Source organism: Zootoca vivipara, chromosome 8 (assembly GCF_965207765.1).
Source record: "Zootoca vivipara chromosome 8, rZooViv2.hap1.1, whole genome shotgun sequence".
Lineage (NCBI taxonomy): Eukaryota > Metazoa > Chordata > Lepidosauria > Squamata > Lacertidae > Zootoca > Zootoca vivipara.
The window spans coordinates 82095074-82122215 of NC_142591.1; the positions used below are offsets into that span (position 1 = coordinate 82095074).

Genomic DNA, 27142 nt, shown 5'->3' on the forward strand with positions numbered 1-27142 from the left:
AGGGCCCTTAATAAAACCGGGGGAGGGAGCGCCCCTGCACCGCCTTCTCCGCGAGATCCGGCCAACGTAAATTCAGAGCGATGCCGGAGCGCCGGCAGGGAGGGGGCTCCAGCCGCGGTACGGCATGGTGGAGGCAGGCAAGGGCTGCGCTGCCAGCAGGGCTGGAGGGGGCTCCTCCGGCAGGGAGGAGATGCCATGGAGGAGCCGGACCCCGGCCTCGCCTCCACGTGGGCAGTGAGGGGCGCTTGCTCTGCGCAGCTCCCCCACTTGCTGGGGCGCCCCTCAGAGGCCGCTCAGAGGCCGGTGCCCTGGTGCAACGCACCAGTCAGCCCAATAGGAAAGATGGCTCTGTATACCAACTGGGATAAAAATCTGCAAACTTTTTTATAAGAAGGTCTTTGACAGGTGCCAAGGAACTCATACAAAAGGCACCTGTTCGATATGCAGTGGGAAGGAGTGCCAAAGTGTAGGAAAGTGCCAAAGTGTAGAAAATGCCACACCAAAGGTCTAATTCTGACAATGTGCAAAAGGTACCTCCTGGTAGCATGGGATCCATAGGGTGCCCTCTCCTGCAGTGATCAGTTGGGTATGTAGGTGGTGAAACAATCTGGTCCCAAGCTGTATAAGGCTTTGTACACAAATACCGGAACTGTGAACCTAGCCTGGGAGTAAGCTGGCAGCCAGCGCAATTCCTTCAGGAATACTGTTCGTAACTGTGATGTTCACTAATCACCCTGCTGCCACTACAGCAGCAGTTTGCTGCTCAGAAGATAAGAGCACTCCGTGCCCCAAAGACTATTGCTGTGTGCTAAACTTTATTCCATTGACTAAGGTTAAATATAGAACATTCATGAAGTCCATGAAAGATGGGTAAGCTGAAGCTTCAATTTGCCAGAGATGCTATAGCAGAAATTCCCAAACTCTGTGCTAGGGCACAATAGGATGTTGTGAGAGAATCTGGAATGATACACTCAGAGGAAGCTGCTTGCTGCATCTCTGCATAGAATCATAGAATCAGAGTTGGAAGAGACCACAAGGGCCATCCAGTCCAACCCCCTGCCAAGCAGGAAACACCATCAAAGCATTCTTGACATATGCCTGTCAAGCCTCTGCTTAAAGACCTCCAAAGAAGGAGACTCCACCACACTCCTTGGTAGCAAATTCCACTGCCGAACAGCTCTTACTGTCAGGAAGTTCTTCCTAATGTTTAGGTGGAATCTTCTTTCTTGAAGTTTGAATCCATTGCTCCGTGTCCGCTTCTCTGGAGCAGCAGAAAACAATCTTTCTCCCTCCTCCATATGACATCCTTTCATATATTTGAACATGGCTATCATATCACCCCTTAACCTTCTCTTCTCCAGGCTAAACATACCCAGCTCCCTAAGCCGTTCCTCATAAGGCATCGTTTCCAGGCCTTTGACCATTTTGGTTGCCCTCTTCTGGACACGTTCCAGGTTGTCAGTATCCTTCTTGAACTGTGGTGCCCAGAACTGGACATAGTACTCCAGGTGAGGTCTGACCAGAGCAGAATACAGTGGTACTAGTACTTCCCTTGATCTAGATGCTATACTCCTATTGATGCAGCCCAGAATTGCATTGGCTTTTTTAGCTGCTGCCTCACACTGCTGACTCATGTTAAGTTTGTGGTCTACCAAGACTCCTAGATCCTTTTCACATGTACTGCTCTCAAGCCAGGTGTCACCCATCCTGTATTTGTGCCTTTCATTTTTTTTTGCCCAAGTGTAGTACCTTCCATTTCTCCTTGTTAAAATTCATCTTGTTTGCTTTGGCCCAGTTGTCTAATCTGTTAAGGTCATTTTGAAGTGTGATCCTGTCCTCTGGGGTATTAGCCACCCCTCCCAATTTGGTGTCGTCTGCAAACTTGCTCAGGATGCCCTCAGGCCCATCATCTAAGTCATTGATAAAGATGTTGAATAAGACTGGGCCCAAGACAGAACCCTGTGGCACCCCACTAGTCACTACTCTCCAGGATGAGGAGGAGCCATTGATGAGCACCCTTTGGGTTCGGTCAGTCAGCCAGTTACAAATCCACTGAATGGTAGCATTGTCTAGCCCGCATTTTACCAGCTTCTTTACAAGAATATCATGGGGCACCTTGTCAAAGGCCTTGCTGAAATCAAGATAGGCTACATCCACAGCGTTCCCTTCATCTACCAGGCTTGTAATTCTGTCAAAAAATGAGATCAGATTAGTCTGACATGACTTATTTTTCAGAAACCCATGCTGACTTTTAGTGATCACAGAGTTTCTTTCTAGGTCAGGGGTGTCAAACTCAAATTCATCGGGGGCCGCATCAGCAGTTTGGTCACCCTCAAAGGGCTGGTTGTATCTGTAGGACTATGTGTCCACTCTTTATTATCATAAATTATTGTCACTGCATTCAATTATTACTGCTTTTTGTAATAATGTAAGTAATAACTAGCTCTGAAAGCAGAAACATATTTGATTGTAGTTTATGGTCCCTATACCACTGTAAAGTGACACGGAAGTGGTCAGTATATCCAAAGTTTACCGCTCAGACTTTTAAGCAGAATAATAAGCAGACCTCCCCTAATAAGCAGACCCCCCTCCCCCGCACATACATCATATGTACTTACAGTACAGGAGAGAAGGGTTCAGGCACCAGTACAAAAGTCTGCGTAAAACCACCATTAAACAATACAAGTTGCAGTACAGTACTAAGATTTGGAGACCATCATCCATGCTTTTGTAACTCAGCCAGGAGGATGGAAGCTCCTCAGCCAGGAGGATGGAACACCCCCTCAAAAAAAAAAAATACCCCAAAGGCCACCGCGTGTTCTATGGCCAGCAACAGAAAACTGCAAGGGGACACTGAAGTCAGGGCTCTGCTAACAACCAAAGGAGAAAATTGGAGGCTGGTAAACACTTCCAATTAGTTTTGCCAGACTGGAGAGGGTGTGCGTGGACGTGGAGTGTGTTCAAGATAAAGATTGAGAACCGGCTGAGGCGCACCGTTGCCGCCATTTCTCATCCTTATCCTCCCCCCCCTTGTGAATGAACCCCCTTGAACCCGAAGAAATGGGGCCTGACACACGCACACACACGCGCCAGCAGCTTCGGGGAAGGGGGAAGAAAGAAAAGGGGCTTCCTTTTTTTTACCTTGCATGGGCAGTGAAGGCAGTCTCCATGCCGCTGCCGCTTCCTTCCCGCTCTTGGCCACTCAGCGGGAAGGAAGGGGCGGCGCCCAGAGGAGCCCGCAGCTTCTGATTGGCTGCAGGAGATTCCTGTAGCCAATCAGAAGCCGTGCTGGAAGGGGAATATCCTGCAGCCAATCAGAAGCTGCGGGCGCCTCTGGGCGGCGCCCCTTCCTTCCCGCTGAGCAGCGGCGGCCTCAGAGGATTGCCTCCCGCATCCTAAATGGAGGCGCCGGCCCTGGCTACACGGGCCACATGACGAGGTCTGGCAGGCCGGATTTGGCCCGCGGGCCTTGTGTTTGACACCCGTGTTCTAGGTGCTCACAGACTGTTTGCTTAATGATCTGCTCTAGAATCTTTCCTGGTATTGATGTCAGGCTGACTGGGCGGTAATTGGGTCCTCTCTTTCCCCCCTTTTGAAAATAGGGGCAACATTTGCCCTCCTCCAGTCTGCTGGAACTTCGCCTGTTCTCCAGGAATTTCCAAAGATTATTGCCAGTGGTTCTGAAATCAGCTCTGCCAGTTCTTTTAATACTCTTGGATGTAGTTCATCTGGCCCTGGAGACTTGAATACATCTAAACTAGCCAAGTATTCTTGTACTACCTCCTTACTTATTCTGGGCTGTGTTTCCCCTGCTGAATCATCTGCTCCATGTTCTTCAGGTCGGGCGTTGTTTTCTTTTTTGGAGAAGACTGAGGCAAATAAGGCATTGAGGAGTTCTGCCCTTTCTCTGTCCCCTGTTTGCATTTCACCATCTTCTCCTCTAAGTGACCCCACTGTTTCCTTGTTCTTCCTTTTGCTACGGACATACCCATAAAAGCCCTTTTTGTTGCTTTTAACCTCTCTGGCGAGCCTGAGTTCATTCTGTGCTTTAGCTTTTCTGACTTTGTCTCTACATGTGCTGGCTATATGTTTGAATTCCTCTCTGGTGATTTCTCCCCTTTTCCATTTTTTGTACATATCCCTTTTAAATCTTAACTCAGTTAAAAGTTCTTTAGATAGCCACCCTGGCTTCTTTAGGCACCTTCCATGTTTCCGTCTCATTGGTATTGCCTAAAGTTGTGCTTTTAATACCTCCCTTTTAACAAACTCCCAACCATCATGAACTCCCTTCCCTTTTAGTAAGTCTGTCCATGGGATCTCACCCAGCGTTTCCCTAAGTTTTCTGAAGTCGGCTTTCTTAAAGTCTAGGATTTGGACCTTAGTATGCTTGGTTGCTCCTTTCCGCTGAACAATAAACTCCAGAAGAGCATGATCACTCCCACCTAATGATCCTGCCACTTCTACCCCACTAACCAGGTCATCACTATTGGTTAGGACCAGATCTAAAATGGCTGATCCTCTTGTTGGTTCTCCCACTTTCTGGACAATGAAATTGTCTGCAAGGCCAGTGAGGAATCTGTTCGACCTTATGCTCTTGGCTGAGTTTGACACCCAACAAATGTCAGGATAGTTGAAATCCCCCATTACTACTATCTCACCTCCTTTTAAATGCCTGGTCATCTGTTCCAGGAAGGCTTCATCTGTGTCCTCAGTTTGGCTTGGGGCTCTATAGTAAACTCCCACAGTGCGATCACTGTTATTTTTCTCTCCCTTAATTTTGACCCAGATACTCTCAACTTGGCTTTGAAGTTTTAAATCCTGGATCTCTTCACAGGTATACACATCCCTGACATATAACGCTACTCCTCCTCCTTTCCTGTTTGGTCTATTTCTCTGAAATAGATTGTATCCCTCTATTATTACATTCCAGTCATGAGACTCATCCCACCAGGTTTCAGTGATGCCTATTTTATGTCATATTTAGTTTGCTGTACCAAGAGCTCAAGTTCATCTTGTTTATTTCCCATGCTCTGTGCATTAGTATACAGACATTGAAGACCATTGATCATTCCCCCATGTCTCTTATTTAAGGATATCTTCCTCCCACCACTAGGTCTGCATGCTTTTTGCTCCATTTGGTCCTTGACATTTGAATGATCATCTTCAGAACTTGATAGACTCCTATCTTCAGGACTACTGTCTCCCTCCCCCACATAAGTCAGTTTAAAGCCTTCCTGATGAGGTTTTTAAGTTTCATGACAAAAACATTCCTCCCAACTTTTGTGAGGTGCAGCCCATCACTTGCCAGAAGTCCATCTTCAAGAAACTGCAGACCGTGATCTAATAATTTATATAATTATATAATTGCATAATTTACTGCTTTGGCCTTAACTTCTCAAATCAATCTCTGTCCGATTTGAGCTAGCAATTGTGCAGCATTATTGTATCAGGTGGTGACAGCATCACTCCTAGTGCAAAAATGCAGCAAATTCCTTGCACTTGGGGGAAGCCTCACCTGAACACTGATTCATGAAGAAACACAGGGTGAGGGTTCTAAGAAGGTGAACCTTCAGGTGTTGCTGGACTACAATTCACGTCAGCCATAGCCAGCATGGACAGCATGATGGGAGTTGTAGTCCAAAACAATTGGCGTGCACCAGGTTGGGGAAGACTATGTGAGATCATGCACATGTTTTCTTCTTCTTTTGTCATTGGAGGTGCTTGAGCAAATACATTAACTATGGCCCAGCTTTGGAATCTGAACCTTCACACTGGAAAACAGTCCCTAAGGACGCTTGGTTGGTTCTCAGTTTCAAAAAATTGCACATCATAATCTGTGAATTTAGTAGCTTGATTCTGAGAGAGCTGGTGACTCCTCCCCAAAACCTTTATTTCACCATGCAGACATTATGGCAGAAGGCAGCCACAGGAACTGGTGAAACTGCAAGTTTGCAGACACTGCCTCAGAGCAGTAAACGGCAAGAACTGCAAGTTCAAAAGCTCAAACAGGATTTCCAAATCCCTGTTTATTGTTGTCATTTAAAGCAGCTGATGGCATTTGGAAGGGAGAAGAGTCAAGTGGGCTAAAGGTGCTTAATCTGTCCTGTACCTGCATGCTTTCTTCTCCAGGTCCTCTTTGAATTCTTTTCCAGAACTTGTTCAAGAATACCAGCTGGCAGAAAAGCAATCTTAGGGAGGGTGAATCTGAGACAGTGCAACAGACAGCTCTTTCCCTACACTCTCACACACCTCACTACTCACTGTCTCCCCTGCAAATCTATCCCTCCTCCACTTTTGCACAGCAGGAGGAAAAGATGAGATTAGGAAACCCGTTTGTTGCCCAAGATGTAGTCCCAGACTCAATGAGAAGAATCCCACACCAGTTTGGAATTTTACTCCAACAGGAATTAATTAGAATTAAAAGCAGGTTGAGATCAACCATTTGAGAGTTTCTCTTCAAGCTCATACATGTTTTTCACACCAGGGGAAGGGGTGATGAACCAGAGAAAGTGATTCAAGTTTGAAATGCAGCACACACAGGGAAAGCCCCATTTAACTCAGTGGGACTTATTATGAGTAAACACAGAGTTGAGCTTAAGCCAGGAGCCCCAATAGCAGCAACCTTTTCACAGGCTAAACGCTTATTGGGAAACAAAAAAGCAAAAATACAGCAAGTCTGCTCTCTCAGTAGGATCCTTATTTTTGTTGAGACAGAACACTGGTTGTGTGCACTTCTTGAATAACTTGCTGACTAGTCACTTCCCAAACTTCAAAACATTAAGGAACAATTGTAAAACCCACCAGCAGTCAAGTTCTCTGGCACATCAGACTGGCACGATACACAGTCAAGATGAGAGGAATGAAGAGCTCATACGTTTGGACATTCCAAACAGTGTAGGCTTACTCTGGTGCATGAGTTAAGAATAAATTTATTACGGACTGTATTGCCTTATACAGCAGCTGCTATGTTTTAGAAGGCATGTGCTTCATTTAGCCAGATCTCCCCACCCCCAGCCCTTACAGCAACAAAATCTCAGAAAGAAACATTCACCATAGCCTGGGAATTTAATTCAGATGAGAAGATTGCTATTAGACAATACATGGAATAATCAAGGTTTTAATCTTTGTGCAGCAAAAAGATACAATCCTCCCCCCCCAAAAGTGTAAATCGGGGCAAGGCATGGATGAGGTTACATTCAACCTTACATGCCTTAATTAGGAGGTGCACATAAACAGGAGAGGGTGAAACTGAGGAGCCCTGAGTGCAAAGGGAGGTAGCGGGTTTATTGGTGTGGCTTCAGGGATAGGAAAGGATCTGAACAGGTTCCTAATGTCCAGCTTTCACAGTATGAAACCAATAATGCATTAATTAAACAGCAAGCGATCCAAAGGCACCAAGATGAGTCTCGGGATTGGGTGCAAAACATTAATCTGAGATTGTTTCCCATCTATTGGGCCATCCTCTACCTGGGCATAGGGATGCTAACAGTGCAGAGTTAAATGTTATGTTTTCTTCAGATGTCTGCTTTCTGAACTCACATGTACAAAGTTGTCCATCATGAGACAGATGGAGAAAGCAGGTGTGCATGTGCAGGTTGGTAGTTCAACTCACCATGGGGGTGCTAATCTCCATGGTAAGTGTAGCATTTAAAACAGTCCCCAGAATGTTACTGTAGAAACAAAGACATGTAAAGCTGGTCCAAGTGAATGTCATTTTCTGTGCCCAATGAAAATCCAGAGGGTTACTAGGGAAGGAACAGAGCTTCCTCTACCCTCCCCTCTACCAGCCCACAACAAAACATTATTCAGTCTAGTATATTTTCAAGGTTTCCTTACAAGCACTGTCAGCAATGAAGACAACTGACTTAGGTATATAAAAGCATGGATTTCAAGCCACTGTTGAACCCATGCACAGAATGTGACCTCTAAATAAGCCATTATTTAAAGCAGCCTTGTGTTTCAGAACTTGCCTGGTAGCCATAGTAGATAAGGAATTGCATGCTGGCAAGCAAAGTAGCTAACGACTGATAGAGCACTCTGTCCCTTCTCTGCATCTGTAAAAGAAGTAAAGTAGGCTGTCGGAGGATGAAACCCTCTGCATCCCATTTGTTCTAAGTTTCTTATCCTGTGGAATCATCATGGCTTCTACAATGTTGAACTGCAAAAAGTGGTTACTACTCTACTTCATTTATATAAGTGCTCCCTTCCCTTTTGGCCAGCTTTACAACAGACAAATCATTAAACAAGACTTTCATGCTCCAAAGAAAATACACACTGGTCTTTTTTTCTTTCTTTCCAGCTTTTAAAAGCAAAGCTTTGCACTAGGTAACACTCAGCTGCCATCTGCCCTCAGCTGCTGCTCTGCCTTATCAAAAAGGTCACAGTTGCTACATTAATGCAAGTTGATCTTTGACATCCTGCACTAATTACACAGGCTCCCTTATTTCTATGGTAATAATAAGGACATTAGTGACTGGGGGAAGGGAACTGCTTGCCAACAGGGCATTGTGCAAGGCAGAATGACTTTAAAATTACCCCTTCTGTCATGGTGGACAGATCCCCCAGCTGTCTTTGTATATGCTCCCACTTCCGATTTTGTTGGCAAAATCAAACTATACACTTGGGAACCTTTATAATATTGGAAGCAATGCTAGTCTTTAGTGCAAATGATCACTTAATCAGGCGTACTCTTACTAATTTTAATTTTACCGGGAGGGGGAAGCTGGAATGTTTTGTAAATATATCTTGCCACATGGAAAGATCACCACCTCGTAAGATATAGGTTTACAAGACTTCAAAGATTTGCATGGCTCAGAGAACAGTAAGGATTATCTACCACCAGAGACTGATGGGTCTGCATCATTTTTCCTGACTGCTCTTAAAAGAGTTTCTTTTTGACCTAGCTAACTGTCTGTCATTGTACTAGTTGGTCTCTGGAATAGAAAAATGTCCCAAGAGACAGATGACCACTCCTACATGTATCTTCCATTGACTAGAGCCTCAGCTGCTTCCTGTTATATTAGAGAGCTTGGAAGCAGCAGAAAATACAAAAGCAGAACACAAACTGAGGAAGATACATGTCAGACTATGTCAGACTATAGGCCACTTTGAGGTCTATTCTGTGGTGGCAGCAATGAGAGTTTTTACATCACCGTCATCACATCTACTGCTTTGAGGTTTTTGCCTTTTTATAATCAAGTGGTATATAAATTGTATGATACAAAGAAATAAATCCACAGGAATGTCTGGCAGAGATTTAACATGTGGTAATGGGCTCCAGAGCAGTACAGCAAACCCTTGGTAGCCTACTATGACTTATTTGTTAAAAATTAATTTACATACATGCATACATACATAATATAATTTGTATACTGCCTTTCTATAGTTAAAACCAAGCTCAAGGTGGCTTACAACATGGGGAAGGGGGAATTGCATATTTCCAAACGTAACAAAAGTAATCATAAACAATAAATAAAACATCAAAAAGTACAGTGCCAAATTGAACAATTTCCACATAAATCATAATAAAGATACAAATAATAATAATAATACCAATAAAGCAACACCTCCAAACAAAATCCCCTAAGCAATTTAAGAAGCTAATGTCGAAGTAGAATACCTAACCTGCACTATCAACCCAATGGTCACAGTGCTCTTCCTATGACCACTCCTGACTTCGTGAAAGAGTTGAGGGCCCATAAACATCTTGGGCTCGACGTCCTGGAAGACCTGCTCCCTTGCCTTGCTTGTCTTATTTCAGCTGGCCTGGGAGGGTGGGCCTCTGATTGACTCCAGCTACAAAAGCTGAGGCTGAAGAAGAGGCCAGAGACCATCTTGACTGTCTTTTAGCTCAGACCCAGGATCTTGAGCCAGAGCTTCCACAGCTGCCATCCTCCATGAACCACCACTGGCAAGATTGGCAGCAACATCAGCAGATACGTTCTATGCTTATGATAACATTTTATTCTAATATTTTATTTTCTTGCTAATATTCCTGTTTTAAATGTGCGTTTTATAGTTGACTTTCTTTAGCAATGTTTTCTTTTGGAATGTTTAAGATAAAATATTTTTTAACTTTGCTGTGTTAAATGTGCATTTTGTAGTTGACCACCTTTGTAATGTTTTATTTTGAAATCTTTAAGATAATGTTTTAGATTCCTGCTAATTATGTTGCCTTGAAAATATACTTTGACTTCCTTCAGTATTGTTTTATTCAATGTTTTAATGTAGGTTGTAAACCACTTTGATATCTTTTCTTTAAAAGATAAAACAGTATAGAAATGAAATGGATAATATTATTAACAAAAACAATAACTTAAAGGGCTTGAACTTAAACTTGAAGGATCTCTGGCCATGAAAAACAAGTCCAAAAAGCTTCCTCCAGTCCTCCTGAAAATCAACTTTTGCTGGCATTTCTGTATTCAAAAAATGATTCAATTAATTCATGAGGCAAGGCACTAACCAGGCAGTGCTTAAAGAAAAAATTCAGTGATTTGCTGGCAGAAGGAAAACATACAGACTGGCAAGAGCACCGTGAGCATGGCAAATACTAGCACACTCAGTAATGCTTTAGAGTAGCCTGGGAGCAAGTCTACTGAACAGTGAACGGACCAGAGATCTGTGACACTATCACATCACCGCCTTGGCAAGCACAAGCTCTATATGCATCCAAACTAGAGCTCCCCAGAGCAATTTTACACCCATCTTGTCATCATAATACTCCAATACAAATTATGCAACACTGTCCACTGGAAACAAATCGCTGAATTAAGCCTTCCACCCCCTCACAATTGCTGTTATTATTTTGGTTACAGGTGTGTATCTGAAGAAGTGTGCGTGCACACGAAAGCTCATACCAATGACAGATTTAGTTGGTCTCTAAGGTGCTACTGGAAAGAATTTTTTAATGCTGTTATTATTTGTCACCCTTATCACAGAAAAAAAAGATAACTTCTGTTCGACGAACTTAAATTATTTACACCAATATGTAGCATTAATATAGGGCTGCTGTCAAAAGAGTACAACAAATCCTGTACCAACAATGCATTCTGCAGCTCTTATATTGTATATGCAATTTAAGCAAATTTGCACACCTCTACTTATTTTGCATAACTGATTCCCACTTTTGATTTTACAGTAAATCTGTCAATCATTGTGAAGAAAAGGGGGAGTACGCTGCACAGTGAAACTCTGCTGTCTTCACTAGCTAAAGAACTAACAAATTCTTAGTCAGCTCCTTTCTACTTTCTGAGATTCCACCAGACTTTGCCCACTCACTTTTCAAGCTTATCTTCACAGTTGTGGTGACTAAAAGCCAAGATTTTTCAGGATCATGAATGAATTGTGCCCACAGCAACCAAGCCCTGTGCTTTTTGCTGTATTTCCATTGAACTGTAGCTGCGCTTGCATGGAACTGCAGAATACACAGTTTTCCTGGTCACAGAGAAAATTATTAGAAGAGTTCCAAGTAGATGAGGGTTTGAAGATGGTTAGCTGGTTTAAGTTAACTGGATTTTGAAAGGAAGTTTATAGCAAGAAAGAAGGCAGCCCTTTTTCTTTAAAGCTTTATGAGATATCCCTATGTTTTTTAATCTGTTTTTAATCTGGGGAAACCCAGCCAGATGGGTGGGGCATTTTTATTATTATTTTATTTGGGGGAGGAAGTACCACATTTATTACACAGATTTGTGTGAATCTCTAGAAGAATTGATGTATAGATAGTTATAGAACAGCTGAAATTTGTGTATAACAGCTGGAATTTATTGGGGGAAGTATGCCATCTTTCTTCTACAGCAGAATTCCATCCAGGCACTGGTCAGACCCAGGATCTGAAAAACTCTTTCAAAACATGTCTTCTTGCCACAGCCTTGGGCATTATTCATGGAAAGGCAGAATTTAACCAGGGTGAAATATCCCAGGGTACTTATACCACACTGCAAGTGTGTCTTACACAAAAGTATTTCTGAATCTATCCCAATGCAGCATATGTATAAACTGGGGTCGGTGCACAGAGGGGAAACCTAATCACTGCTATGTGCAAAATTATCAAACTCCACTCATACTATGAAAACTGGTGCCTTAAACTGGTTTTCTTGACTGGGGAGACATTAAAGGTAAAGGGACACCTGACCATTAGGTCCTGTCGTGACCGATCTGGGGTTGCTGCGCTCATCTCGCGTTATTGGCTGAGGGAGCCGGTGTGCAGCTTCTAGGTCATGTGGCCAGCATGACAAAGCCACTTCTGGCGAACCAGAGCAGCACACGGAAACGCTGTTTACCTTCCTGCTGTAGCGGTACCTATTTATCTACTTGCACTCTGACGTGCTTTCGAACTGCTGGAGCTGGGACCAAGCTGGGACGGCAGGAGCTGGGACCAAGCAATGGGAGCTCACCCCGTCGCAGGGATTTGAACCGCTGACCTTCTGATCAGCAAGCCCTAGGCTCAGTGGTTTAACCCACAGCACCACCTGCGTCCCTGGGGAGACATTAACTGTCACTTTAAACTGAGAAAAGAGACTCACCCTTTCCCTCCAATTCTGATGTGTGCTTTCAAATAACATATACCACCACCATTTTTCTGTGCTTGCATCAACATGCTACTTATATAAACAAAGCAGACTTTCACAACTCCCAAAACAAGTTTAAACAAAGCTGTATGTGTTTACCTGCTGATAGAAAAAATTTAACGTTGGCTTATCTTCAGTAAACTGGTTCAGAAATCCTTTCGGTAAGTATCGGATTCGAAGTTCATATCTACAAGGATAGAAAATGCAGAAAAATTATATGCTTTGTGTTTTGTAAGTTATGAGTGATCATCACATAACTTTTTAAAAATCTCTAACCGTTCTGTATAATATTTATATTTTATTTTATTTATTTAGAGCATTTGTACTCCACTCTTCATCCAAAAAGGCTCTCAGAGCAACTTACATGAAATCAAAACAAAACAAAACAAAACACTCCCTACCAGTAGGCATATATTCTACATATCCTGGAGGTAAAACAAGACAGATGAAATTAAGACTTGCAATGAGAGCCAAATATGTGAGAATTCATATGCACATCAAAAAGCAACAGGGAAACAATGCTTGATTTTTAAAGAGAGACGGGTGGGAATTTTAAAATTGCATGAAATGATATGCTTATGCAAGGTGCTGTTGAAACCACTGACCTTCACAGCAATCACCATTCATACAATTCCAATTTCTTATTGACACACAAACTGAATTACTGGCCTTCAGTAATTCACCATTATAACATAACTGGTTCATGATCATAGAATCATAGAATCATAGAGTTGGAAGAGACCACAAGGGCCATCCAGTCCAACCCCCTGCCAAGCAGGAAACACCATCAAAGCATTCCTGACAGATGGCTGTCAAGCCTCTGCTTAAAGACCTCCAGAGAAGGAGACTCCACCACACTCCTTGGTAGCAAATTCCACTGCCGAACAGCTCTTACTGTCAGGAAGTTCTTCCTAATGTTTAGGTGGAATTTTCTTTCTTGTAGTTTGAATCCATTGCTCCGTGTCCGCTTCTCTGGAGCAGCAGAAAACAACCTTTCTCCCTCCTCTATATGACATCCTTTTATATATTTGAACATGGTTATCATATCACCCCTTAACCTTCTCTTCTCCAGGCTAAACATACCCAGCTCCCTAAGCCGTTCCTCATAAGGCATCGTTTCCAGGCCTTTGACCATTTTGGTTGCCCTCTTCTGGACACGTTCCAGCTTATCAGTATCCTTCTTGAACTGTGGTGCCCAGAACTGGACACAGTACTCCAGGTGAGGTCTGACCAGAGCAGAATACAGTGGTACTATTACTTCCCTTGATCTAGATGCTATACTCCTATTGATGCAGCCCAGAATTGCATTGGCTTTTTTAGCTGCTGCATCACACTGTTGACTCATGTCAAGTTTGTGGTCTACCAAGACTCCTAGATCCTTTTCACATGTACTGCTCTCAAGCCAGGTGTCTCCCATCCTGTATTTGTGCCTTTCATTTTTTTTGCCCAAGTGTAGTACTTTACATTTCTCCTTGTTAAAATTCATCTTGTTTGCTTTAGCCCAGTTGTCTAATCTGTTAAGGTCATTCTGAAGTGTGATCCTGTCCTCTGGGGTGTTAGCCACCCCTCCCAATTTGGTGTCATCTGCAAACTTGCTCAGGATTCCCTCAAGCCCATCATCCAAGTCATTGATAAAGATGTTGAACAAGACTGGGCCCAAGACAGAACCCTGTGGCACCCCACTAGATCTGTGCAGACCACTAGATCTGCACTATGATCTGTGCAGAAGGCTAAGGACAAGATCCAAACAAGCTTCTCAATATAAAATGGAACTCTTCTCTTCAGGAATGCCAGCAGCTGCTGTGAAAAACTGGCAATATCTCTGTCCAAAATATGCAGCTCTTTTAGACATTGGCCCACATCTAATATGCTTTACAAGTGCTACCCTCCTTTAGAACTATTATATCTTCCCTACAATAGCATTAAATTTGATCCAAATATGAGTTAATTACTATAAAATTATTCTGCATCCATCATGTTTCATTCTCTGCCAAAAAAATACTGTCAGCTTCTTCCTGTATCTATATTTTAATGGCACAAATTATAAGGAAACAGAAGTGCCAACAAGTCACTTTGTCCTCACAAGCAAAAAAATGTCACAGTAAACCTCTTCCTATCTGATATCACAAAGAAACACCGCCTTTCAATTCTAAATGTGTTTGTTACTGTGATTATCATCCCACTCTCCACGCTGTGTCAACATGAATCTAACTTCCAAGTCACAGCCTATGAAAGCACAGTTATCACCATATTAAAACAATTCAGTTATACCTGAAGATAATCATCAGCTTAAACAAGAGCTTTTAAATCCTGAGCTTCTACACAGGCTGCCTAAATCGAGATCTCTTGCAAGTTGTTTGCAGCTTCTTTTTCTTTTGAAAAATGTCACCAGTTATTTCTAGAAAGCTTTTTACAACAGGCAGATTCTTCTGCAGTTTTAAAACTAAAACTATTCTGCAGTTTTAGAAGTAAACACAATTTTACCACTCCAACTGCTTTAGACTTTAAAATTCTAACTTCTCTGCCCCATGATAATGCAAAATAAGTTCCAGTGATTTAAAAACTGGAGATGAAAATTATTGTAAGATTTCAAATATCAGCCTTTATACCTTTCAAAATGAAAAGGTTGATGAGACTTGCCTAATACACCATGCAAACAAATCTTCAGCATAAAGTTTTGCTAAATAAGAAAATGTTATCACAATGAACAGTCAGGGAGCAATAACACCAATTTCACTAGCATCCTTTGTGCTTATTGGCAACTTTTTTTTTTTTAAAGGAACCATTCCACTAAAAATACCGGTAATAGTTTCAACTTCTCTTTGGAAGAAAAATGTTATCCTATGCAGCACGTAAGCATGGAGACGGCTATTTGCATTATGTTTTCATTTCAATTTAAATGCCATGCTGGTGGTGCAGTTTCAGGCTGGGAGAAGTGCAAGTGAGCTTTGATCCAGGTCTGCAATGGTCCACTGAAGTTAAAAAGAGGTGCCACACTCAAGGGGATCAGTGCTCTGATGCTGCTCTGAGACTTCTTGCAGCAGGATGTATAAGAGCAACCTAAGACAGACTCCTGGCAATGAGCTACTTTTGGTTCTCATCATCCTCATTCTGCAGAACTATAATTTGCTTAATGTTGTTCATGTCAATTGTCTGTCAGAAGTTCTGTCAAGATGAGCTGAATGGTTTTTTCAGGCAACTTCCAAGAAAGCAAAAACCATATTCATTTTGACAGGATGGCTGACTGAGCTTCTAGACCAATGGTTTTCAAACTCTGTATCTCCAGGGAAGCCTTTCTACATTGACTTGTCTGCAAAGGATGCCCTGCACATTGTCAAGGTCACTGTATCCTAGAACTCTCTAATCCATGCAGAGCGTTCACCAGGTCTTTTGGCCATTGTCTCTTGTAGATGGAGAATGCAGCACAGAAGTCATACAAAACTCCCTTGCAGCTACTCACTGATAACAATGGCAGACATGTTTTCTGGTATTACTGATCTTTCTCATTGAAAAATTCCTGATAAACTTTAGAGAAGCCCCAGAAGTCCCTGGGATAGAATTCAGAAATCAGTCTTTTAGACCACAACATTACTATTAATCATCTTTATTATTACTAATTTGATTTTTATCCCACCCTTTCTTTTTTTAATAAAAAAACCCCATATTTATTCATATTCCATTACTGCACTTCTCAAAATGAGGACACTGAGCGAGTCCCAAGAATCAGAAGCCCAAATTGTGGGCTTTACATGTTGTCAGCACCAGCAGTAGAGCAGAACACATTTGCTCTCGGCAGCAAGTTGTCTATGTGCTAAATAAAGTTGCGGCCATGAATGAAGAACATGAACAGAAAGCAGCTGCAAGAGTGACTTGCACATTTCATTGGTCTGCTGCAGATCTAGTTCTCTGTTAACCACTGCTTGATTATTCCGTCTCTGGGTCTTTTACTATAGAAAAGCTCTGGAAAAAGTGTCACAAATATGAATACCAGAATTAAGTTGTCACCACTTCTCATTCGTGCTGACAGAAGCCTCCTTTTTTACATTTTTTTAAAAGTTAAAGCTATTTAAGGAGAATCCTCATTTATATATTATTACACAGTAGAAAGCTATTAGATTCAAGCCCCCTTCCAGAATTCTTCTTCTACCCCACTAATCTAAATATTTTTACAAGCACTGTCATCCGATACTAAATGCTGTGTTTCATGTATTAAAAAAATATGACAGCAGTGGTTTCATTATTCCCAACAAACCTCCACAGATTAAGAGAGCAAGGCAGGCTGCACATCTTTGATAAAGCATGAAATTACACTCTGGAAAGATGATGAATAATTTATACCAACTCATGATGCTTTCATGAGGGATTTTATATGACCTGATCACCTAAACATCAGAACAATTATCTAACTTTGCTTTTAAAGGTTATTACTGTATCTTTGTTCTGCAATGCATTAAGACATGAGAGTACCAGTGAATACTATAAATGAAACTGGCACTTTTACGTTTCAGAACTAATTTTTTCAGCATAAATTACAGTCACACTGAATATAAGTATACTTTTAAAAAATGTCAAAGGTATAATTTTGTATGATTTTATGATAATTTACTTGGTGAAAAAAGAATCACATGTTCACTACAGAACACTGAAATAGAAATGTTAATGTGAAAAATGAATGCTACATTTTATTCACTCAAATTTTTTTAAAAAACCTTTTAATTTAATGTGAAGTGTTAAGACAAGCAAGTCTATCCCAAGATAGTTCATACCCATGTTGCACTTGATTTGTTGCAATGCACTCAGCATTACCAGAAAAAAATGTTTATAGGCTGTCAAACTGAATGCAAAGCCACAGAGAGCCAAATCACACTGTAAAAATAGAAGGCATTTTTCTAGTGCATGGCAGCTCCTTGCTTGTAGTTGTGGGTGAGTCACTCATTACATGAGAAGAGTCACTACTTTTGCAAACTAGCAGTGATGTGACTATCATCAGAAGGGCTAGACACCAAAGCGGGTCCATTACAGAGCCTAGAAAAAAACAGTACTGCCATATTTGCTGTAACTTAATGAGGACCTAAAGAACCTGGAGCAGAGTAGGGAGAACGCACAAAGAGTTCCCTGCAACTCTGCCACAATAATTAAGAGAGCCCTCTTGCTCAAGGATCCACAGTAACTCAGCAGTGCTTCTAACAGGAATGATAGTTTCCACAAATGTCCCATGCCTGTCAACCTGCTAAGAAGGAAGTCCCAGAGAAGGCAGGAAATGAAGTTACAGAAATCTTAATTGCCAAGCGTTCCACACTGAATGTGTGGGTGCAGTTCCAGAACATTCATAAATGTTTTGCAACTTGCCCTGTTGGTCTATTTGGAGCCACAGTGTCAGAGATAGTCAAAAGATCTTTCATTCTCAGTCTATAGCCAGTGTTTACAGGGACAAGCAAAACCAGGGTTCTGCAGCCATAGAGTGTACTTACTACTCTGAACCAGTCTAGCAACACTGTGCTTGCAGTGGATTTTCAGCATCCCCCCCCCGCACCTCCCCACAAATAAATAATCTTTTACAGTTGTCTTTCCTGTTTCATACCCACTATCTTCCCCCTGCCTTTTCCAAGCTGTGCCATGGTGCTTCTAAGGGAGTGCACTTAACTCTCTTCCTTATACCAATTAGACCAGGCATAGGCAAACTTGGCCCTCCAGATGTTTTGGGACTACAACTCCCATCATCCCTGACCACTGGTCCTGTTAGCTAGGTATGATGCGAGTTGAATTAGACCCTACATGTCTGTCTCTAGGGCAGGGGTCCCCAGACTTACCGGGCTTCGGGCCGGAGGGCAGGGGAGTGCGCGCGCAGTGGGCCGGAGGGCGGGGGAGTGCGTGCCCGTGCGCATGCGCACACGCACACAGGCGGGAAAAAATCGCCGAAAATCGCTTGTGCGCATGCATATGGGCCTCCCCCGACCAGGAAGTGCATCGAAAATGACCTCTTCTGGGTCGGGAGAGGCCCATACGCATGCGCACAAAGGATTTTCGGCGATTTTTTGCCGATTTTGATGAGCGCCGCCGCGCCGCGCGCCGTAAGAGCGCGCGGCGGCAGCGGGTGGCGGGGGTCGTCGCGGGCCGGATTGGGAGGCCAATTGGGCCGCATCCGGCTGGGGGGCCGTAGTTTGGGGACCCCTGCTCTAGGGCCTCTCACCACTCTTTTTTTCCATAGTGGGTAACTGTTTCCCCCAACATCCAGCTCCTGAACTGTCTTTTATAGCCTCTCCTCCTTGCCTAGTCAACAGGATTAATGCACAGCAAAGAAGCAATTCCATCCTTCCCCACCTCAGACTGCTAGGGCAGCAGATAAGCCATTTGGGACAGACTTCATTTAAGCTAGCCAGCCACTGTTCTACTCTTCCTGTATTTACATTTTTCATGTTCACATTATTTTTTATTTTGCTTTCCTGTACCTAGCAGGCCTCCCCCCCTGCCCCCCACAATTGGAATGGGTTTCCACCGAAATACATGATTTCACTGCATCATTTACTTTCTCATTTCCTAAGCAAAAACATATCTGCTCGTTAATTTAACTGCTGTCTTCCACCCCTATGGAACAATGGAGCAGCACACAACATAGTTTTCAAAGTATCATGCATTTAACGAATAGGAACGCTTCTAGGTTTTTGCCTTACTTCCATTCCTCTGGCGCGTGGGATAGTTCAAATTTCTCCCTCACGTTGGACACTCCCATGTCTGGATGAAGCCAATGAACTTCCTCTGACTGCAAGTGACTGAGCCGTAAACCGTAACAGGCTACATTTTTTACTTTGTGACTATCTACTATCTTCTGGATTATGCCCTAAAAAAGAGAAAAAATGTAATGATTTGGTTTTTCTTCTTCTTAAAATTCACATATGGCTTTCTTGAATAAGCATGATATGGTCAGAAGACACATGAGGACACCACCTTGCTGAACAGAAGCAGGCCTGTGTCCAGACAGTGCCTGGATGGGTGATCACCTACGAACCACTTGCATGCTGCCTTGGGTATAAATGGGGTATAAATGTAAGGAAAATAGTCTCCAGAGCATAAATTTTAAGAATTCACATTTTCTACATAAAATCAAATAGCATAACAAGCATTTGTGTTTATTATGAGTTGCTTCAGAATTTTCATACTGAACAGAACCATGCCTTCTGTTTGCCTTTCACTGGATACATTAAGACAGTGGTGGTTTCTTTTTTTATCAGACTAATTCCTGTCACAGTCTAGCTCTACACTCAGGAGACAACCAGCAAGACTAGTGTGCCACTGAACTAAGAAGCTGAACTGCAGCGCTTATATTTGTAGGTCTATCAATTCCACACAAAATTTCTTCTAGCCTGAAAACCTTGAGCACAATATGGTAAACACAGAAGAAGTTATCCACCTGCTTGCTGCCAAATACAGTAGTGTTGTTTCAGTGCAAGTTTTCCCAATGTTCCAATGCACAATTGCCCATAACTAGAGCTATGTGGGTCAGCACAAATTTCAGGCATTGGACCCTAATGATCTATTTATGCATAGCTAAGTGTGAGCCTGACTGTCCCACTATGGGCACACTTCCAAGTCTCCCTCCCCCAATCGATGAATGAATAGAAGCAGCCATGGAATGCAATTCATTCATTTTTTCCCTATGCTTTCTGAACTTGGCACAAAGAATGTCCACAGAACATACAGACTTCTTTTCAGAAACCTCGCCAAGTAGGACCGTTTTGTTAACAATGAAAAAAGAAAGAAAAGCAGATGTAACTTAAGAATTGCAAATGGACAACCATTTTTTTAATTAAAAAAAGGGAGGGTGGGCAAAACTAGTGTGGATTATTAATGAACATGTCAATTTAAAAATAATAAAAACAAAAACCACTCACACTGGCGAGGTTTACAAACAACTAATGAAGGAAACAAAGTAATCTTTCAAGCTATAATTTTTAAGATAAACCCAACTGGGGGTTAAAATTACATGCTTGGTGAAGTAACTGATATGATCACCGGATCATAGCCTAAAAGAAGCGGAAAAGATTCAGAAGCCTCCTAGGGCACTTGTTTCATTTACTTTAAGTGATCACGTAAACAACTGCATAGCTATTAACCAGCAGTTAGCTCAAAATAGCGAGCTCAGAAAGAATAATTCATATCCACCAGCAATCTGAGAGTGCGACTGCTATATGGTAGCTTTCACCTGAAGAACATGTGTCAACAGTAGGTTACCTCAATTCCCGAAGCCACTTCCCCATTCTTTTTCTCATTCTTTTTAAAAACCTTTTTGGAATGTTTGTGGAGATACCTTAGAAAATTCCACTTAATACCACAAAATGTATATATAAAACCAAAACAAATGAACAAAATGAAAAGAACAATTTGTCTGGTGAATAAAAGACATGAGCATTACAGTGGAAGAGTTCTACTGTCATCATTCTCATTACTGAAGGTAGCTATCCACTGCTGTTTGGCATGCTGTTGGCCTAGGGCAGGCATCCCCAAACTTCGGCCCTAGATATTTTGGGCTACAATTCCCATCTTCCCCGCCCACTGATCCTGTTAGCTAGGAATCATGGGAGTTGTAGGCCAAAAAATCTGGAGGGCCGCAGTTTGGGGATGCCTGGCCTAGGGCATGCTGCTGGCCTCATGAGATTTATTGATATAACTAATGAAGGGGAACAAAGTATCATCAAAACTGTCTCATTTTGTTTTACCCTCAATGACTTGCCCATGTTGGTTTACATGTTCAGGTAATGCTAGGTCCCCATTTTTTTCAGTACCATTTCTTATTTGTGGAAACAGAAGGGGCATGCCGCAGTCAGTAGCATTGCTAGTGATCCTCTATATTGAATTCCATGATCGTTACCACTTCCAAACGAAAGGAGCGCTAAAGTCAGGTCTAAATGGGGGATTTGGTTGCTGATTTGGCTTAATTCAAAAAATACCCCCTTCCATTTTTTTCAAAGCTTTAGGGCAATCCTGCCACCCGTTGTTGCCTTATAAACATAGACCCACTACTTGGTGGCCTGGTTTGCATGGCACCTTAAAGCACAGTTATACTCAATTTTAGCTTAAAGCAAAATTAGCAATACTGCATCATCACGCATGGGGCTAAAATTGCTGGTGTTTTGCTCCTCCCCCACTCCTGCTACTGTCATGCTGCTGGGAGTTATGCCATGGTTTGGCTTAGCATTATCTCTGGATGTCCAGGACTGTGGTTTGCTTCTCTTCAAATAAACCTTGGTTTTGTTCTCGGCTTACAGCTTACAGCTAAGGGTTTGTTTGGGGCAAACAAGCCACTGTCTCCTTTTCAAACATACTGCTAGGCCCAACCACAGCTCCAGGCCAGGATAGCTGACTATCCAGATGTTGCTGATCTACAATTTCCATCATTTCCAACCATGGACTGGGGCTAAAGGGAGTTGTACAGCAATCTGAAGTGGGTATGTAGGAACATTCTGCCCTATTAGTAGTGTGAAGTGGTGCAGCCCAGACACAGTTTGAGCACCTCAATGAGAGGTAGGCATATTTTTAGTGTGATGCGAGCAAAATGCATAGGAGTGTAAGAAACAGACGCTTTAGTACCCCCTGGGATGCCTTGCCTGTTATGGCAAAAATTATGAGCTGTAAAAGAGCCTCAGGTATCTAAAACAAGCTCACAGGATGGGCCACAATAATTTCAGAAATCAAAATTAAGTAAGTGCCTCATTTGCTTAGGTTCTCTTGGAGCTGTAAGTCTCAGATTTAAAAGGAAGGTTGAAAAATGTATCTTTCAAACACACAGCATTTTCTAAGTGAATTCCTTCAAGAAGAAAAAAGCATTACATCTGAACTATGTAAATCCCTTCCTATTGCAGCATGAAACCAGAATGTGTGCTCTCTTTCAAGTGAACCAATGGAATATTTGAAATTCTGAGACAAAAGGTCATTTGAAATGTAAAATGCTACTACCTGTGTTTGAAGTCTTTTCTATTCCATCCTATTTTTTTTAAGTTAGCCCAAGAGCAATACTTTAGTTTTTTGTGAAAAATAGTGTATTTGTCTGCAAACAACTAAAATAAAAATTGGCATACCATACCAAAATTAGTATACCATGGCATACCATAAAGTCTTGGTTAGCCTGTTTAACCAAGAAAAATATTATTTTATATATTATTTAATCATGTCAGTAGCTTAAAACAAAAAATATTGCAGGTACAAATAAAAATGAATGGTTGTAATATGGTTCATGGGGGAAAATTTTTTTTTAAGCAAAGACATTAAATAGGTCAGCTAAAGCTACAAACCTAACCCCACTTACCTGGCAGTAACCCAACACTGAATTCAACAGGATTTACTTCTGAGTAGACATATTCCTCAAGAAAAATTCTAGAAATCAAAGCTTTGCCTGGAATGACTCACAGCATGTGCTGAATAAAGACCTTCAAGTAAACACTTCAACATCTGTGTCCCTCAGCCTGAAGTTATTCGCTTCACATTCTGAGAATGACCTTCAAAAAACCATCTCTAAAGAACTTCAAAATGTTAACTCAGCTTACCCAAACATCTGTAGCATCCCCATGACGTATAATACTGGCCCATGTTGTTGGCTCACTGTTACTTTCAAAATAATGGAAAACCTTTAGGACTCGTTCCATCGTCCCAGGAGAACGCTCAATCCCAGAACTGAGGTGCGTCTTTGTGCTTGAGCTTGGTGTGTGATTCAAGTTTGGGTCTAGGTAAGCTGCTGCCATGGTTTTGCTAGATGCTAGGTATCGGTCATATTCTGAAATGGGAGGAAGGAAAAAAGTAACATGTCAGACTTTATAAGTGATACGTAAACAAATTCTACAGTAAGTCAATACCTTGGAATAATTGGTGTTCATTTTCCTAAGGAAAAGCACCTCTAAAAGACACAAACCATTAAAAATAATCTATTCAAATGTATAGAGGGGGGAAATTCCCATTAAAAAACATTTAACACCCTGTACGGTATTTTTTTAAAATCACTTGTATTTATAGATCACACTAGCATGAAAAAATCACCTTCCTATTGCCTCCAAAATGAAACTGGCCCCACAAAGTGTGTATGGCTGTTAACCAGAAGGCTGGTGGTTCGAGCCCAACCCAGGGACAGCTGTGGGCAGGATTCCAGCATTGCAGGGAGCTGGACGAGATGACCCTTGAGATCCCTTCCAATCCTACCATTCTATGTAAGTCTTCTTTGAGCATCCAACTGTTTGAGAAACGGAAGCTACAAAGCACAGGAATAAATAGCACAAAATAGTAAAGCAGCTCTGCCCCTTTCTAGTAGGAAGTTTATTCTTCTTTGTGTCCAACCCCTGCAACGGAAAAAAAGTCCAGTTTCTGGACTTTTAAGGCAATTTGTTAGAGCAGAGGTAAATAACCAAATGCAATCTAGTTTGTAAAACTTTAGAGCACCAAGATCCTGTAGACACTGCTGAAACTAGGTATGCAAAAGTGAACAACTTTTCATCGCTTTTTTGCATTATTTCCTGCTCCCTTAGTCAAAATCCTGTTTGAAAAACTAGCTCTAACTTTCTAGCATCAGCATATTTCTAAAGTAGTCTTTCCACAGTCACCTTTACAGCAGTGAAGGTCTAAGTATGCTTGCAGAACTCTTTGCCTAAAAGCTACATCCAATGTAATACACTAGATTAATAGCCCATGCAGGGCTATATTACACTAGTATCACATTTTACAGCCTTCCAGGAAATGTTAGAACAGCAGCTGTAAACCCCAAAGTGACTTCAGAAGTGGAAGGCAATGATCATTACTAAGGCCTAATTCATATCAACTCTAAATGTTCTCAGTGGTGCCACTTCAAGCATAATTAAGACAGGATATGCTCATCTGAATAAATACAACCTTTGCCTTCTTCTGCCTGCACCCTTTCCACGAGTCACATTTGCTGAAAGTGCTTGCTAAAATGCAATGAATTGTTAAGGCAAAATCTTCTTGCTAAGCCACCAGGATGGGAGGTAAGAGAGAGCAATGCAGATACTTCGAGCTACCCTGTTTTGGGTCATAACAAACTAAGCAGTCCTGTGACTTGCATATAGCTCATCCTCTCTTTCCCCTGCAATAAGGTATACAAGTATGCTACAACATATTTGGGAAATAACTACTTCTAAGAAAGAGTGAACACAAGCATACCATGTTTCTACTATTACAAATGAATCATAGAATCATAGAGTTGGAAGAGACCACAAGGCCCATCCAGTCCAACCCCCTGCCAAGCTGTTCCAAGTAGAAGCGAACAGGATGTAACACATGCACATTACCGAAGTGTTCTTCAACCGTGGGTCCCCAAATATCGTTGGACTGCAATGTCCATCTTCCCTGACCATTGTCAAAGCAGGCTGGGGATTATGATAGTTGTAGGCCACAATTGGGGACCCAAGACTGAAGAAACAGTGTGTTACAACATGAGGTGTATACAGTACAAGGAAGCAATTTGCCCCATCTTCACAGTTGTGAAATTAAATATTGTCAATATTTAAGTCTGTGATATTTTAATGTATTTTGTTATTTATTGGAAGCCGCCCAGAGTGGCCGGGGAAACCCAGCCAGATAAATAATAATAAAAATTTCTGGGTCATGTGGCCAGCATGACTAAACCACCTCTGGCACAGAAACGCCGATTACCTTCCCGCCACAGCGGAACCTAATTATCTACTTGCACTGGTGTGCTTTCGAACTGCTAGGTTGGCAGAAAACTGGGACAAAGCAACAGGAGCTCACCCCCATCGCATGGATTCAAACCGCCGACCTTCCAATCAGCAAGCCCAAGCAGCTCAGTGGTTTAGACCACAGCGCCACTTGCTGACTGATTCATGTATAAACATGCACTAATGATTTCACAGATAGCTAACACTTAACTCCTCAAATTGACAATCAATCAGCATACCTCCAACTGAAGAGGAATCTCACAGGCCAAGCATGGACAATTCTTTTTTTACTGAGGTTAACCTAGTTTCCTCATCATCTCATATCATCTACAGAGCTATTCTAGCTGCTCCCCAAAGAGTTGGCACCAATTTCTATTTTCAGGTAATATTTGCTTCTAATCCTCATCCTCTGTTAAAGGATTAACCACTTCTGATTTGTTAACAGTTTATTTACCATTTCTTATAAGCCATCAATTTAAAACTGATTCAAGTTTTCTTTTGATTTACATCTTCTATGCATCTTATGTTGTGATAGCCTATTTCTGTTCTGATGGACAAAGCACCATTTTAAGCACCACCCTGTGTTCAACCTATCAGCAGTGGCTGTGATCCAGAGGGGCGAATTATGGCTTGATAAGAAGAAATGTGTGTTCATGCACAGCAATGTCTAAAATCAAATGGCTTGTCTAAATCCAGAAAAGTTTTAAATATATAATTTGGGGATTCAGTACAGAGAACTTTTGAATAAACAAAAAAAGGCCAGTTTGTGTGCCCCAATGTGATGCACTTGAGACTTTCATTTAATTTCATTTTTATTTGAACTAATATTTTACAATCTGCTATGTAGTCATTACAAAGGAACACACCATGAGAAACATAAAGCTTTACAAAAATATTGTACTGATTTCTGGGGGTGGAAACTGGTGGGGATAGGATGGTAAAACTGCAGGCACACAGGTTCTAGCATCCAAACAAGTCAAAATTCCCATCAAGTCATGATGTCACCCAATATTTTTGGTGGACATTCCCATCCGTAGAATCTTGCAACACAGGAAATGGGTGTTTCCTGCCTCAGAGGCCGCAAACACAATATACATTTAAAGCACATTTTCCCAACAAAAGGATCCTGGGAACTGTAATTTGTTGGTGGGGGGAATTTTAGCTCTGTGAGGCTAAACTACATTTTCCAGGATTCTTGAGAGTAGTGCTTTAAATGGACAGCACATCCAATACTAGTTACTGAATTTTTCGTTCCCCTACTTACACTGGCTATCTATATACTTACACTGGCTATCTATATCCAACCAATTTTCTTGCCTTGCCATGTCAGGATGACAAAAAATATCATTTGCGCGTTATCACTATGGATACTATGGATACTATGGATACTATGGAACTATGGATGGAGGCTCGTAACATTATACAGGAGGCAGCAACGAAAACCATCCCAAGGAAAAGGAAATGCAAGAAAGCAAAATGGCTGTCCAACGAGGCCTTACAAATAGCGGAGGAGAGGAGGCAAGCAAAATGCAAGGGAGATAGGGAAAGATACAGGAAACTGAATGCAGATTTCCAAAAAACAGCAAGGAGAGACAAGAGGGTCTTCTTAAATGAGCAATGCAAAGAAATAGAGGAAAACAATAGAATGGGGAAAACCAGAGATCTGTTCAAGAAAATTGGAGATATGAAAGGAACATTTCGTACAAAGATTACCATAATCAAGGACAAAACTGGTAAGGACCTAACAGAAGCAGAAGACATCAAGAAGAGGTGGCAAGAATACACAGAGGAATTATACCAGAAAGACATGGAGGTTTCGTACACCCCAGGTAGTGTGGTTGCTGACCTTGAGCCAGACATCTTGGAGCGTGAAGTCAAATGGGCCTTAGAAAGCACTGCTAATAA

The 27142-nt window shown here is 41.9% G+C and overlaps 1 protein-coding gene across 26 annotated transcripts in view; it reads right to left on the reverse strand.

Moving 5' to 3' along the window:
* The window catches only part of PTK2 (protein tyrosine kinase 2), a 198223-nt gene that overhangs the window by 83004 nt on the left and 88077 nt on the right, over positions 1-27142 (reverse strand). For all 26 annotated transcript variants that reach the window (XM_088676031.1, XM_088676035.1, XM_088676036.1 and 23 more), the window contains 3 exons: positions 23105-23331; positions 19238-19404; positions 12666-12753 (listed from right to left, as the gene is read on the reverse strand). In XM_088676031.1, coding sequence (XP_088532157.1) covers positions 12666-12753; positions 19238-19404; positions 23105-23299 — 450 coding nt within the window. In that variant the 5' untranslated portion in view covers positions 23300-23331. The remainder of the gene's footprint in view (positions 1-12665; positions 12754-19237; positions 19405-23104; positions 23332-27142) is intronic.